The following is a 15,881-nucleotide window of genomic DNA, read 5'->3' on the forward strand; positions in this document are numbered from 1 at the left end:
TAAACACTTCTAGAATAAATACATGAACTTTCCAAGTACTCAGCTTGCAGCAGCTTTCTGTCTCTGCTTGTTTTCTCTTAAGATACTCAGTACTTTTCCCCAGCTAACAAAGTGTGGAGCTGGATGAACACAGCAGGCCAAGCAGCATCTTAGGAGCACAAAAGCTGATGTTTCGGGCCTAGACCCTTCATCAGAATGAAGGGCCCAGGCCCGAAATGTCAGCTTTTGTGCTCCTGAGATGCTGCTTGGCCTGCTGTGTTCATCCAGCTCCACACTTTGTTATCTTGGATTCTCTAGCATCTGCAGTTCCCATTATCACTGATCACTTTTTCCCCAGCTCTGAGTTTTTGGAAACTGCTGAAGTTGCATTGCTGCTGCTGCTCTAGACCCGGTCTCTTTCTGAATGACCTACTTCTTCTGAGAGACCCCTAAACACTGCCTTTATAAATGAACTTGTTTCTGTCTTAGTTATTGGATTCTTTGTTGTTATGCAATAGGCCTTTTTTCTCTCTTTTTCTACTCCTGTCGTGAATGCACTGAGCTATTTACCTCAAGCATTCTAAAGACGTCATTTTATTGCATATTAAACAAGGTTCAGAACACTGTGCACCACTTGCAGAGCTCAAAAATGAAATGCAAACTATTTCCCTCCTTTTTTAACACACACACAATTTAGAAATACAAATCAAATAATATCATGAACCTTTATTGTACACATACATCTTTCAATCTGGTATTTTGTATTTGCTGTTCATGATACGGTCAACTCCATACTGGACATTCGCATTATGGAACACCTTGTTCAGATTTGAGGCAGGAATCCAAGCTTCCTAGCACCTATTGTTTTAATTCTACAGCTTGCTCCTTCTCTGTCCTTTCTGTCCGTGACCTCCTACATTCTTCCAAAGACCCCCAATGCAAACTCGAGGAACAGAACTGCATCCTCCTTCTTAGCACCATTTGTCCTTTCTTGTCTTTCATCAGTTGGCCTTTTTTAAACTTTTGCACTTACTCTTGCACTCAAAAAGCAGTTTTATTGCTGGTCACACTTCATCTACTCATGACCTTTGTTTCTTTACTGCACCCATTACCAATCTCTTTGACTGGACCGTTAAGCAATATCTTGTTAGTGAATCCTTCCTGCCCTTCGCCCTATCACAGGCCTTCCCACTTTGTTCTTCCTGCCCCTTCCCTCTTCAACCAGGTCCAAAATTCTTTAATTGTAACCTTCCTTCTGTTCTAATTAAACATGATTGACCTGAGACGTTTAACTCTCTCTCCAAGGATGTTGCTCGACCCAATGATTATGTCTGGCACCTTCTGATTTTCGTTACTGTTTGTCCTCCAGGATTATGTTGGGTAATGTTTTGCTTCAAGTTACTGTCGATTATAGATATATGACATTGACTAATGTCTTTTTGATAGGTCTACAACCTGACTCAGGAGTTCTTCCAACGGGGAAGGCCAGTTGGTGAAGAAAGCCAAAACAGTGTTGGTGTTTTCACGAGGAGTGGGGTGCGAAAGCGCCTCAAAGCTGATACCGAGGACATGGGTATCACCAAGGAGCTGAAGCTGGCAATGCTTCAGCAATTCTTGAAGGTAGGGTCTGTCTTTGAAAACGAATTGGAGGATAGGAAGCACACAATGTGGGGGAGGCGATGACCTAGTGGTATTATCACTGGAGTATTAATCCAGAGACCCAGATATTGTTCTGGAGACCCGAATTCAAATCCCACCATGGCAGATGGTGGAATTTGAATTCAGTAAATATCTGGAATTAAGAGTCTAATGTTGACCATGAACCCACTAGTCGATTGTTGGGGAAAACTCATCTGATTCATTAATGTCCTTTAGGGAAGGAAACTGCCATCCTTACCTGGTCTCGCCTACATGTGACCCCAGACCCACAACAATGTGGTCGACTCCTAACTGCCCTCTGGATAATTAGGACTGGGCAATTAATGATGACGGCGAAGCCCTCATTGAGTAAATGAAGAAAGGAAAAAGAATGTTTGGCCCATCACGCCTGAACTGGCCCATTTTGAAGGAGTCCTATTCTGTTGTTTTCTTTCCCATAGCCCTGTAAAACTTCCCTTCTGAGTAGAGAGAGAAGTCCAATCACTTAACAAAAGTCACACTGGCAGGCGCTTCCACCACACTTTGTGGCAACGCAGACCTACCCGAACAGTTCCCTTCCTCTGTCCCCTGGCTTTTTAATCCACTTACTTTAAAGCTTTCCTCTCAGGTTGTTGACCCTTTTGTTAGAACATAGAACATAGAACATTACAGCGCAGTACAGGCCCTTCGGCCCTTGATGTTGCGCCGACCTGTGAAACCAATCTGAAGCCCATCTAACCTACACTATTCCATTATTATCCATATGTTTATCCAATGACCATTTAAATGCCCTTAAAGTTGGCAAGTCTACTACTGTTGCAGGCAGGGTGTTCCATATCCTTACTACTCTGAGTAAAGAACCTACCTCTTAGTGAAAATAGTCATTTCTTTTCTAACAAATTCCCCGTGGTTTTTTAAGCGCTCCTATCAAGCCTCCCTTTAGCCTTCCCTGGTCTAGGGTAGCTGTACCAACGTCTCAAACTGAATCTAACCTGCTTCAGGGGTAAGGGAAGATGGAGACAAGGGAAATCAGCTCATCCTCTTGGCTTTGAGAGGCTGATTTTTGAACTGAGCGAATGGGGTCGCACAAATGTTCTTGCAAGAAAATTACCTTGGCTGCATTTGAATTCTGTGTAAGTAAATTAGCTTTTGGCTACATTTCTGGCTTTGAATTTTTTTTAAAGATCAAGGCAGGTTGAAAATGAAATGTGCTTTGAAGGCAATTATAACATTTTAGTAAACATTGAGAACTAAATCACATTTCATTATATTCTTCATTACCCTTACAAGCTGAAGTCTTGTGTAACCAATTACTCACATACAATCTCCCATACCTGTTCTCCAGGGAACATATTACACAACACACTGTATCATAATACATTTCACGGCCTGCCGTACGATAAACCTGGAAATAAATTAATCACAGGACTTTGGGAAATTCTCCAGCTGTCTCCTGTCCATGCTAGCAGCTGTTGAGTGAAACTTTTACATCAGACGGAAGAGGTGAATGGCAGATCGCTTCCTGTTCTCTTAATAAAGTGGCCATTCAGCCCAACCAGGATAACCCGTAAGACAATGAGGAACAGGTATAGGTGTAGGCCGTTTCTACATCTACAGAAACAGGTCACTTGAGCCTCCTGTACCTTTCAATAGCATCACGGCCAGTGTGACATTCCTCACACCCTCTTTCTTATCTTTTCCCTGTAACACTTTATTGCCTGCAGGCCTTTCTTTGTGTGCTTAGCCTCTTAACATATCCCTTTATTTGACCTCCCTTTAAACATTGCTGTCACCTAATTTTAAATGTTGACATAGCCTCTGCTTTGATTCCTGATTTTGATAATTCATATCATGCTCTGTTACAGAAATAAATCTCCTGCGCTCAGTTCTGACTCTCTTGCATATAATATCTCTATATCCTCTCACTGCCACTTCAACCAGGGAACACTGTTGTATTTATTTTGTCATCCCTTTGTCGTCAACATTTCAATGTGGGGCTTGGCAGGACAATTAAAAAACAAAATGAACCTCTGAGGCACGTTTTAAGCAGGCGGTCAAAGTGATAGATGTTCTCAGGAGTGTTTTAAAGAAAAAAGGAGGTGGAGAAGTTTAGTAAGGCAATTCCAGAGCTTAGTGTCTTGCTAGCTGAAGAGGCAATCCCCAATGTGAGCAATTTAAATCAGGGATGTAAATGAGTATGGAATGAGGGGAACAGGGGTTACTTGGAGGGATGTGGGATTGGAGGAGAATGCAGATCTAGATAGTGCCCGGATGGATTTGTAAACAAGGATTCGCTTGACTTGGAACCAGTGTAAGTCAGCTAGCACGTGGCTAGTCATTAGAATTATGTCTAATAAGTGGAGCGAATGGCTTACTGGTATTATCACTGTTTTATTAGTCTAAGCACCCAGGTAATGTTCTGGAGACCCAGGATCAAATTACGCCATGGCAGGTAGAGGTATCTTTATTCAGCTTTGAATTAAGAGCTGAATGGTGACCATGACAGGGAGGTGACAGTGGCATTATTGTTGGACTGTTAATTCAGAGACCCAGGTAATGTTCTGGGGACCCAGGTTCGAATTCAATAGAAATCTGGAATTAAAACTCTAATGATGACCTTAGAACTATTGCTGATTGTTCAGAAAAATGCCATCTGGTTCACTAATGTTCTTCAGGGAAAAAAATTTGCCATCCCCTAGTGTCATGCAGATGTACAGCATGGAACCAAACCCTTTGGTTCAATTTGCCTGTGCCAACCAGATATCCTAAATAAATCTCGTCCCATTCACCAGCATTTGACCCATATCCCAGGAATCCCTTCCTCTTTGTATTCCCATCCAGGTCTCTTTTAAACGTTGTAAATGTACCAGCCTCCACTACTTCCTCTGGCAGCTCGTTCCATACGTGCACCACCCTCTGCATGAAAAGGTTTTCCCCTCAGGTCCCTTTTAAATCTTTCCCCTCTCACTTTAAACCTATACCCTCTCGTTTTGAAGTCTTCTACCCTGCGAAAAAGACCTTGGCTATTCATCTGATCCATGCCCCTCATGATATTATAAACCTCTATCAGGTCACCCCTCAACCTCCGACACTCCAGGGTAAAACAAATGCCTCAGCCTATTCAGCCTCAAACACTCCAACCCCAGCAACATCCCTGTAAATCTTTTCTGAACCCTTTCAAGTTTAACAAGATTTTTCCTACAGCAGGGAGACCAGAATTGAATGCAATATTCCAAAAATGGCCATACCAATGTCCTGCACAGCTGCAACATGATGTTCCAACCCCGAGACTAAATGCACCAACCAATGGAGGGAAGTGTACCAAACGCCTGCTTCACCACCCTGTCTATCTAGTCCATAGCTAGGCAGACTTTACATGGTCAGTACCAGGAATGAGCAGGATGACTATCTCCCACTCTGCACTTTCTGATGTGGGGTTGAATCGCAGTAACCTGACACTGTGCTTGGGCTTTGGGGGAGGGTGGACCAGACTTCTCCCTTCCTTCTGATTCCAATTGTGTCTCGTTTCCTTTGGCAGGTTGAAAGCTGTGAGAGCAGTTGTCACAGCATGGATGAAGTATCCCTGAGTGAGTTTGGTGAGTGGACAGAAATCCCTGGAGCCCACCATGTCATTCCAAGTGGCTTTATTAACATAGTGGAGATCCTGGCGCAGGAGATCCCCAAATCAGTGATCCAGCTGAACAAACCGGTCAAGTACATTCACTGGAATCGCTCGGTCAGCAAGGAAATCCAGTTGATCAGCAGCTCATTCCCGAGCCACAACCTTGACAGCCAGGAGGAAGACGGCTATCAGGTCTACGTGGAGTGTGAAGATTGCGAGCTGATCCCAGCCGATCATGTAATCGTGACCATGTCCTTGGGAGTGCTAAAGAAGTACCACGAGACCATGTTCCACCCGCGTCTCCCTGAAGAGAAGGTCTCGGCCATCCAGATGCTGGGCATTAGCACCACGGACAAGATCTTCCTGGAATTCGAGGAGCCCTTCTGGAGTCCCGAGTGCAACAGCATCCAATTTGTTTGGGAGGATGATGCAGAAAATGAGAGCCTCGCCTACCCAGAGGACCTGTGGTACAAGAAGATTTGCAGTTTTGACGTGCTGTACCCGGCTGAGCGGTATGGGCACGTGTTGAGCGGCTGGATCTGCGGAGAAGAAGCCCTCATCATGGAGAGATACGATGACGAAATGGTGGCGGAAACCTGCACGGAGTTACTGCGAAAGTTTACAGGTTATTAGTGTTCTTTATCAACCCATTAACAACGTGTCCCGCAGTCCCGAGACGTTGCTTAGGATCCTTTGCATAGGATCTCCACTCTGTCCGAGCTGCTTTACTTCACTCTATACAGGGATTGTTGGTGGAGGAGTCTTCTTTCCTCTCTCTGCTCCCCACCTCCCTCCGAATCCGTGTGCAGCGTGGCCGATTCTGAGGTGAAATTCGGCCAAGACGTCTCTTTCCGTGGTACATTATCTCCGAGTTCAGACAGAACAGGCTCAAGGGATCCGGTGACCTACTCCTGTTCCTAGCTTTGAGTACATGGGCCACATTTGGAAGATTTAGTTCACAATAATGAACACTGAGCTTGACAAATGGCTTCCTCGTCGCACAAGGCCCTCCAGGAGAGCGCAGAATTGAGAGTTGTCCCGGTGGACAGAAACTTCGCCATTGGAAATTTGTTTGACCTCTCGCCAAATACTTTCTTGGCCGAAAGGGACTTCTGAATTGGCTCGTCAATAATGACGTGCTTGCCTTTTATATAAAAAAAACACCATTCATTTCATTTAAAGGTGCTTTGCGGAGCCAATAGGATGCCGAGGAAGAGGCGGCGAGTTGACAGAGAAGACCCAAAACATGAGTGGCGTGATAGGTTTTGAGCTTCTTCCATCTGTTTGTTATTGGGGTAACCCCTTTTACTGCATTAGATCTCAAGTGGGCAAAGTAAGCATCTCGGTCTCTTGCACTGTAAATATGGCTTTTCATCTCCAGTTTCTTCTACAATGTTCTGAGATGTTGATGGGACTTTGAGCTGATCCTGGCCTCCTTTTGTTTTTTGCTCACATTTGTCTGACCTACTGATCTGCGACAAACAGCTTGTGATTGTGCCTTGAAAGTTGCCAGAGGTTGTTCCCAAGGCACCTCCACAAGTTGGGGTTGCAATAAAATGGACCTATGCGAGAACAGAAAAGACAGGCTCCCCCTCCACCTCTCCCAGAAATGGGAAGCTCTGGCAATGCACAAAAAGTTTTAAATTGGGCAGGGCTGGTTAATATTTTTGTTTGTCCCTCTACCCTGCTTCACGTCACTTTAGGATTTCCAGTGCCCATTTGAGTATTGTAATGTTCTCTACTCTCCCACCTGAAAAAAAATGATTGGCAAAGCTGATTCTGAAGAAAGTTATTTTAATGGTTAGAATATGGTATAATTATAAAGGGAACACTTTTATGTTTGAGTGCCCTTCAGTAAAATTCCTCAGGATGAAATAAAACCTGGCATGCATTTTCCTTGTCACATGCTACTGTATAGTTAGCTTTTCGTTGGATTAGAAGTTGAGAGTTGTGATGTAAGAACCACGGTTTGATAAAGTTCACCAGGGTAGTGTGAATACTGTGGAGGAGTTGTACACTTTGCGTATTCGATTCTCCATCTCCTTTCATCCTGCTTTTTGTTTTGGCGTGCTCCAAGACTATTCTCACTGATCTGTTTTTGATCTTGTTTCTGTTATTTTTTTCCCGGTGTTAGCTGTTGTGTTCTTGTTGTGGTTACTATTACAAATACGGACAGTGATCCCTGCTTTCCCTGCTCAAATTGTTCAAAGTCATGCTGCAACTGCCTGGGATCTTGTTGAATGTAACCACGAGGAGTTTGTGCACTTGCTTCTGGTCACAACTCTGCTTTTACTGCTGAACCATGTCTGGCCTCCCTTTGATGCTTCAAACAACTCAAGCAAAACTAATCATGGGAACAACCTATGTCCAACTATCGTAGGGCCAGGATCAACGACCATCAACCATGGCCTGTCACCACGTGGCAGTGCACTGAGTAACTGTCAGCATGTTCCATGAGTGTGTTTTAAATGGAATACCCTACACGTAAGGTATTCTCAGGGGGGTCCAGCTTTGAGACCTCACTCTCCTCAAAAAGCTCATTTACGTGTATTGGATTAATGTGGGGGCACAACACAAACAACAAGTACCCAGCTGCCCCAACTGGACCATGGGGCTGCCCTGTCGTGACTGAGAGAGAGAGAGAGAGAGACATCTCATGGCAGTTTAACCTGAGGGTCACCACACCTTGGGCTAGGGGACAGCTTGAGAAAGTGGAACCTTCATGGTAACCTCAGCTGGTGCAGAAATTGAACACACACTGGGGGTGACTTTGCAACGCAAAACAGTCATTCAAAACACACACACTCTCTTTACACACACGTACGTACACACACACACACACACACACACACACACTCTGTATACACATACATACACATATAACATACACATATTATGTACATGTATACACACATGCACATATCACACAGACAAAATTTGCATTTATATAACCTTTCACAATCTCAGTTTATCTCAAATGGCTTCTGACTGTGTTGAATGCAAGTATATGCAAAATGCACCAGCCACTTAGTGTATGCCAACCTCTCTCACCATCAGCAATCAGATAATGGCCAGATAATCTCTTCAGTGAGTTAATTGGGGGACACCAGTAGAAAATGCAACTTCTGCTTTCTGAAGTAGTGGCATGGAATCTCTTGTATCCACTGCGGGGGCAGACGAGACTTGGGTTTAATGTCTTATCTGAAAAGTTCCTCAGTCCTGCACTGGGTGTGCCAGCCTGGATTATGTGCCAAGTAGCCAAGTTGAAGTCAATTCCATGAACTTCTGAGGCCAACGTTCTAAAGCAAAGCTGACACCTAAAAGAGCGGGAGGGGGCATTAAAATCTGCTGTGGGCTTTAGAGGGGCACATGACTGTTTGTTTGCCTTTGGTGGGCAGCGGCTTTGAGTTGTACTTCTGGATGCATCTTGACAACTTGCATCAAACATTGCACTCTCTGAGCGACTGCTACCTGTTTGCTTGGCCCATCTCCCAGGTGGGAGCTGCTTTGCGTTTGACTGTGTGCTACACCTTGATTATGTCATTCTGTGCTGCCCTTGTACCTTCAACTGTGCTGTCTGCAGCCACTGCTAAGCCTGGCGTATTTGGTTGCTGGACCTCCTATTGGAAGCAGGAAGCAGGGTGCCATGTTTTGAGGATGCCAGCATTGAGCAGACAACGTGGGTAGTAAAGGAGAGGTGTTTTCCTGTCAGAGTGAGATGGATGTGCTATTCAGTGAGCTGCAGAGCATGGTGATGGACCAACTTTGTGATACTCAACTGGCTGCAGTGTCGGAGCAAGGTAGGCAACTGGCTTGAAATGCTCTTATGTTCTTTGCCAATGACTAGAAGCTAGACCTCTGAAGGACCATGTATGCCTCACAATTCTGCATTCTTACCAGGGCAAAGCTTCATTTCTTCAAGGGCTCATCCTTCACTACCTCTCTTGCATACCAGCACAAGCAAGCAAGCGCACTTGTATGTTGCTGCCCTGCTAGCATGCAGGTATTCATAGCCTTCTCATCACAGAGACCCTTTGCTCACTGCTTCACAGCTTACAGGGGAAAACAGCCAGAATGCAATGGAGCTGATGGCTGTTGTGATGGGGAGAAGCAGTCCCTGGATCTTCCTTGGCCACTGGAGCTGACCGAGCATGCTGTGTGTTTTGCAAGGGAAATCCAAGGTTCCTGTTAACTTCAATTCCTAATAATGCTAGTTTGTTTGCATCTCTGCAGTGCCCCTTGACTATCTGCAACTGGCCCAGTCCAGCACTGGTGAGCGCCCAGGACCTTGACACTGGATCTTGCCTGTTCATTTGTCAGCAAGGTCACCCATCAGAGTCAGGGGAGATTCAGTCAGCTGGGGGTGGTGATGGTGGTGAGGCATTGTGTGACCCATAGTGCTGGGTTAACAGCAGGTGGGGCATGGCCATTCGGGGCTAGTGCAGCCTCTCACCAGTAAGGCAGCTATGACAATGAAGAGTACTCTTAGGCTACAATCTAACCAACTCAGCGGGCTGAATAGCAAGTGACCTGGCTGAAATGATCGCTGGCATTCAAGCTGGCTTGTGAACTGTATCGCTGCTGGTGCAGGGCTTGTTTAACAGCAGATGACATGATATTACTCCCCACATCATTGACAGGTTGGTTGCGTTAACGTGACACTTGCGTGACCACTCCCCCAGAACGTCTGGAACCGCCATGGGGTAAGATTTCAATGGTTTGCCATTGTTGGTGAGCTTATGAGCTCGTACATGAACACACTCGCAGTTTCACTTTTAATTGCGGCCAGTGGGAATTCCACAACATACTCCCTGATTGTTGGTATCATTACGATGTACAGCTCTGCCCTGGACTGGGTCGCCATCCAGTTCTTTTCATAAGTATATTGGCTAAGAGCCAAGAATCCTCCTGATGTGGTGTTTGTGCTAGGGGCCAATTGGTAAAATATGGCAAGAATGGATTGGACACTGATTTTTGCCAAAGTGGAAATATTTACTCAAATGTATTGGTATGAGCCTCAATATGTAATCCAGACTCAAGTGATTATGGACGTAACTCACTTCTCCTTAGAATTCTGCAGTCTGTTTCTGCCTAGGTTCTGGGTGGAATTCACATGGAAACTCTCGATCCATTATGCCTAATCTACAACATTCCGAGAAAGTGGAAACTCATGTGGTAACACTGGACAAACTGTGGGTCATTCCTAGTTGCAAATGCAGTGACAAAGGCTTCGTATTAATGAAATTGTGTAAATGACTTGTAAAAGTACATTGAGTGCCTTTTTCAAATGTGCCCAAGCAGTTCACATTGTGCACAGCATGTACTAATCCCACAGTTCAAATCAACTTTGTTGGATGTTCGCGTTTAACCGCTTATTTGATATCAAGTTCCTTTTTGTAACTAAATTCACCATGCACTGCTAGATATACATCTGCTTTTGGAGCTTTAAATGCTAACACAGATTCTGGCAAACAAAAACACTCAAAAGCACAGTTCAATCATTTATTTGCGACCTGCCTCAAGCTGGCAGCTGGTCGATGACTGAGTCAATTGACATCCCTCTGGCTTCAATGGATTATAAATGTTATACCTCATACTTGCATAATTCCTCCATGAGATGAGGCAGTTGTCAACATCTCATGAGCATAATTTCAAAGTGCAATGTTACTTGACGCTCACCCTAGAGAATTCTGGGAGATGTGCTGACCTCTTTCGAAACTGTGTCCGCAGGGAACCCACACATTCCGAAACCCCGGAGGATCCTGCGGTCTGGTTGGGGCAGTAACCCTTACATCCGCGGGTCTTACTCCTACACACGCGTCGGCTCGAGTGGAGCAGATGTTGAGAAACTCGCAAAGCCCCTGCCTTATCCAAAAAGCACAAAAGCGGCTGTAAGTAGCACATCGGTATTCACAGGGTGTGGTGAGGTTGGAGGTCAGGGTGGTCTAATGTTATGTGACAGAGTTATAGTCAATAGGAGTTCTGGACTAGGGAAACAAAGTATTCATTCCAAATAGAGTTGACATGCTGCTGCACCTACAGGTTGGAACAGACGTATAGAAACTCTTGAAAGTGGCTATTCATTTCGTTATCATTAACAAATGTGAATGGGGAGGTAGTGGCATTCTCACTGGACTATTAATCCAGAGATCCAGATAATGTTCTGGGGACCTGGGTTCGAATCCCACCACGGCAGATGGTGGAATTTGAATTCAATGAATATTTGGAATTAACAACCTCATGATGACCATGAATCCATTGTCAATTGTTGGGAAAAACCCATCTGGTTCACTAACGTCCTTTAGGGAAGGAAACTGCCATCCTTACCTGGTCCGGCCTACATGTGACTCGACACCCACAGCAACATGATTGACTCTTAACTGCCCTCTGAGGAATTAGGGCCAGGCAGTAAATGCTGCCCTAGCCAGTGATGCTCTCATCCCATGAATGAATAAAGAAAAAAAAACACGAGTGAAAATAGGTCTCAGTAATGGTGCCATGAAACTATCATTTGATTTTTGTGAAAACTTCTTCTGGCTCACTGAAGCCTTTTAAAGAGGAAATCTTGCTATCTTTATCTAGTTTGGCCTGTATGTGACTCTAGACCCACAGCAGTTTACCATTTAAATACCCTCTGAAATGGGTACCATTAAATACCCTTTGAAATGGTTTTCATTAATTGCCCTCTGAAATGGTTACCATTAAATACCCTCTGAAATGGGTTACCATTAAATACCCTCTGAAATGGGTTACCATTAAATACCCTCTGAAATGGGTACCATTAAATACCCTTTGAAATGGTTTTCATTAATTGCCCTCTGAAATGGTTACCATTAAATACCCTCTGAAATGGGTTACCATTAAATACCCTCTGAAATGGTTACCATTAAATACCCTCTGAAATGTGTTACCATTAAATACCCTCTGAAATGGGTTACCATTAAATACCCTCTGAAATGGTTACCATTAAATGCCCTCTGAAATGGGTTACCATTAAATGCCCTCTGAAATGGGTTACCATTAAATGCCCTCTGAAACGGGTTACCATTAAATACCCTCTGAAACGGGTTACCATTAAATGCCCTCTGAAACGGGTTACCATTAAATGCCCTCTGAAACGGGTTACCATTGAATGCCCTCTGAAACGGGTTACCATTAAATGCCCTCTGAAACGGGTTACCATTAAATGCCCTCTGAAATGGTTGCCAAGTCACAGTTCAAGTGTAACAATTATCATATGCTAGCCATTCTGTGACAGCCATGCCCATGAAAGATTTAAAAAAAAGGACAAAGCTCAAACCTGACAGCAGCCAGGCCAAAGGTAGTCAGAGAAAAGGAAGAAATAAGAAGTGCTGATTAGGTGAGGGCAACCTTGGAATTTCACATCTGTCAATAGTTGGCAAATAGAAAGCTGGGAGACGTAAGATTTGGACACCTTGGAAAATAATGACTCAGACATGATGTGATGACTCTTTACAATTATTAATTTTCGTGAATAATTAAATTCTTCTCATACAGTCTGCAAAGCCATTTTACATGGGCACCTGAGATACCACATCATTGCTGTGTTTCACTGCCAATGCTTCCCTGAATGTACTTTTTCACAGAGCACTGAAGAAGGCCATTTGGACACCATGTCTTTGCCAGTTCTTTGTTGAGGTCTATCCAATCAGTCTCACTACCCCGAAACTCTGCATTTTATTTAAATTCCAAGTATTTTGAAAGTTAATACGGAATTTGCATCTGGGACCCTTCAAACCATTCCCTCTCCCTGAGCTGAAATAAATTCCCAATGTATCCTTTCTCTGGGCGTCACCCCCACTTTCCTCAGTCTTCTCCCTGTGGAGTACAGTTTTGAAATCCAATGACTGTCATTGCTGGGAATTGTCTTGGTTATTTTACCTAGACTATTATTGACTGGTCTTTTTGACATCGATAGTCTAAAAATTCATCGAAGTTTCTCAATATTAACAAAAACGACTAATTTATTCTCAGTTAATGTTGTAGCCCCTGATCTTTTTTTTCACATTTGTCCTCATACTTACAGCCTAAGGATAGACTTGTCCAGAGTAATAACAATGTACAGTAAAATCTTTCTTATCCAGCATGCATGGAAATGGATAGCGCTGGTCAATAAAAAAAAATGTAAACTGAGTTAGTTACCTGTGGAATCAAGCATCATACTTATAGTATGAGCTTTCAAGGAATAAGTTTTAAAGAAATGCATGTAGCCAGGAAGTAAAGAACAGTAATCTTTTGAATTCTAATCTACAACAGTACATTAAAGCATGAATTAAAATATAATAATGCAGGCTCAAGAGGAAATAGCTAATAATCTCTTTGGAACCATCCCTGATGATGTAAAATTTGTAGGCGATCGGATCCTAGTACAAGCCCTGGAAGCTATATCAAACATGTCAGCTTGCAGATTTGCTTATTGTTTTTTCCATGTAAATTGAGGGCAGAAAGTGAACCTTGTTGTACTAAGTAATAAATCTGCCTTAAGCAAGTTTAATCAATGCCTATAAAGCCAAAGTGACATCAGCTCGAGTTATTTTCTTCTCTTCACCAAAATCATCATTTTCAGTCTTTTTTCAGTCCCTTTAGATTTGGAGGGTTCACAACATTCTTCATTATTTCTGCATCATTAACAGTATGTGTCACTGCAGCCCCCTTGACAGCCCACTCTTCTAGTTCAACAACACAAAGTTTGGTGAATGGATAATCATTCACCATTTCCGTAATTTCATAGGAGTGAGGCTGTAAGCAGGCCAGGAGCTTGGTGGCTTCAGTGGATTCCAAACTGAGTATCAGTGACAAGGTTATTGTTGAGTAAGTGTTGATGACACCTTCCAGCATTTTACTGATGATTGAAGGTAGACTAACAGGTAGCAGTTGGCTAGGGTTGATTTGTTCTGTTTTTGTTGTGAACAGCACATTGCCACTGTTGGAACTGTGCTGGAACAGCTTGGCTAGGGCTTTTCTATTTCTGGAGCACATTGTCAGGAATATTGTTGTGATGTTTTCAGAGCCAATTGTTCCAAGGTGGCATGGCTCCTTCATTCATCCTTCCTACAGTCCCCACTCTTGTCCACACAGCTTGCAAAAACTTCATGACTGTTAGAGAATTGCAGGGGCTGAAGCTCCCCAATTACAAACCCTGAGTCCTGATACCTGTCTCACCTTCCTGTTCTGAGCACAAACCAGTTTTAAGTTACCTAATCTGTGGAGCATGACCACATTCCTGTTCCCTGATGTGGTGCTATGCCTGCAGCCCAGATTCCAGCTCCTCATCTTGGATCAAACCGCAAACACTATACATATGGATCATATTGGTGTCCAGCAGCTTCTACATGCTGTAGCAGCAACACATCCTCTGTCCTGCCATCACTCCATTTATTTACTTTATGAATTAATGACTCCAGATTTCATTATCTTTAAACATAACTGTAACATTTTGCTTTTATTAAGGAGCGACCAGTAACAATCTTATTGTAAAGTAGCTAAATTTAAGAGAGAAGAAAAAAAGGTCTAAATACAAATTGAAGACTTCACGTTCGCTTTAAAGACTAAGAATATTCACCTGTTGTATTCATTCATCAACTATTTTCTGCTCTGCTCCTCATCTTCCCTTTTGTTTATTGAATGCAACAATGGCAGGATTGGTCTCTATACTTTTCACACTGAAAAAGCTAAAGATTACATCAGTAACTCCCAATGAGAAGAGTAGCCCCACCTCTACTATAATTTTCCTGAGCTGTATTGAGTTATGTGGCGAATCTTCTCCTGATTGGTAAAGTGATGATTCACGTCAGGAGGATATTAGAAATCCTGATTCACAAAGAATTCCCATTCAGGATCCCCATTTGAAGCTTTTAAATCTGAACAAATGCTCAGCCCATTATAAAAATAAACTTATATTCAGTATGCATGTCAAAACAGCTAATCCTTTAGCAATCTCTCTAAACTCTCAATCAAAACTGAACTCTGATCCTCCTGCTTTGAAAAGTACTTATGTGACCTTTGAAACCTGTTTAAGCATTCATAATGACCTCAACCATAATAACTACTCCTGGGAAAGGTCAGCCAAGAATTCTTATGGAAATGTGAAACAGATGGACTTTTGGTTAAGGGTTCTCATGGCACATTGTTGGTGTCCCAATGCCCAGCTTCAAGTCCCACCTGCTCCAGAGGTGTGTCATTTCACCCCTGAACAGATTAGGTAGAAAACACCGAAATCAGTCAGCTTGCTAATCAATGTAGTCCAGCAGATTTTTTTTTTGTTTTAGAACTCTGGCAGGTTATAAGACTTTTTTTTTCTTCAAGTTTGAAGATCTGGGGATTTTAAAGAAATTCAGATCCTGACACATAGCAGATCTTATCTGCCTTACTGATGTTTATATGTCAAGTTTTTTGACTTGTGACTTTACATGACGCTACAGGCTAACAGCTTTAACGTGGGTGAAATGGGGTCTCTCTGACTCGACACTGTTTTAAAATGGCTTCACAGAGTTTGGGTTTCCCATTCAAGACTTCCACTTCCTGCCCCTTCCACTCCCTGCAGAAAATTGGATGCATTGGAAACAGAGGTGGATTTCTGCAGTCACGACCAGCTTCCCAGATTTGGTCCAGCTCTGTGAAA

General features: G+C 43.3%; 1 protein-coding gene across 3 annotated transcripts in view; it reads left to right on the forward strand.

Annotated features, from left to right (window-relative positions):
- Positions 1–15,881, forward strand: part of smox (spermine oxidase) — a 37,121-nt gene that overhangs the window by 15,630 nt on the left and 5,610 nt on the right. For 2 of the 3 annotated variants that reach the window (XM_048539447.2, XM_048539456.2), the window contains exons 4-6: positions 1,426–1,599; positions 5,156–5,864; positions 10,970–11,130. In XM_048539447.2, coding sequence (XP_048395404.1) covers positions 1,426–1,599; positions 5,156–5,864; positions 10,970–11,130 — 1,044 coding nt within the window. The remainder of the gene's footprint in view (positions 1–1,425; positions 1,600–5,155; positions 5,865–10,969; positions 11,131–15,881) is intronic. The other variant, XM_048539463.2, reaches the window with a different exon arrangement.

The sequence above is a fragment of the Stegostoma tigrinum genome, chromosome 1, assembly GCF_030684315.1.
Source record: "Stegostoma tigrinum isolate sSteTig4 chromosome 1, sSteTig4.hap1, whole genome shotgun sequence".
NCBI lineage: Eukaryota > Metazoa > Chordata > Chondrichthyes > Orectolobiformes > Stegostomatidae > Stegostoma > Stegostoma tigrinum.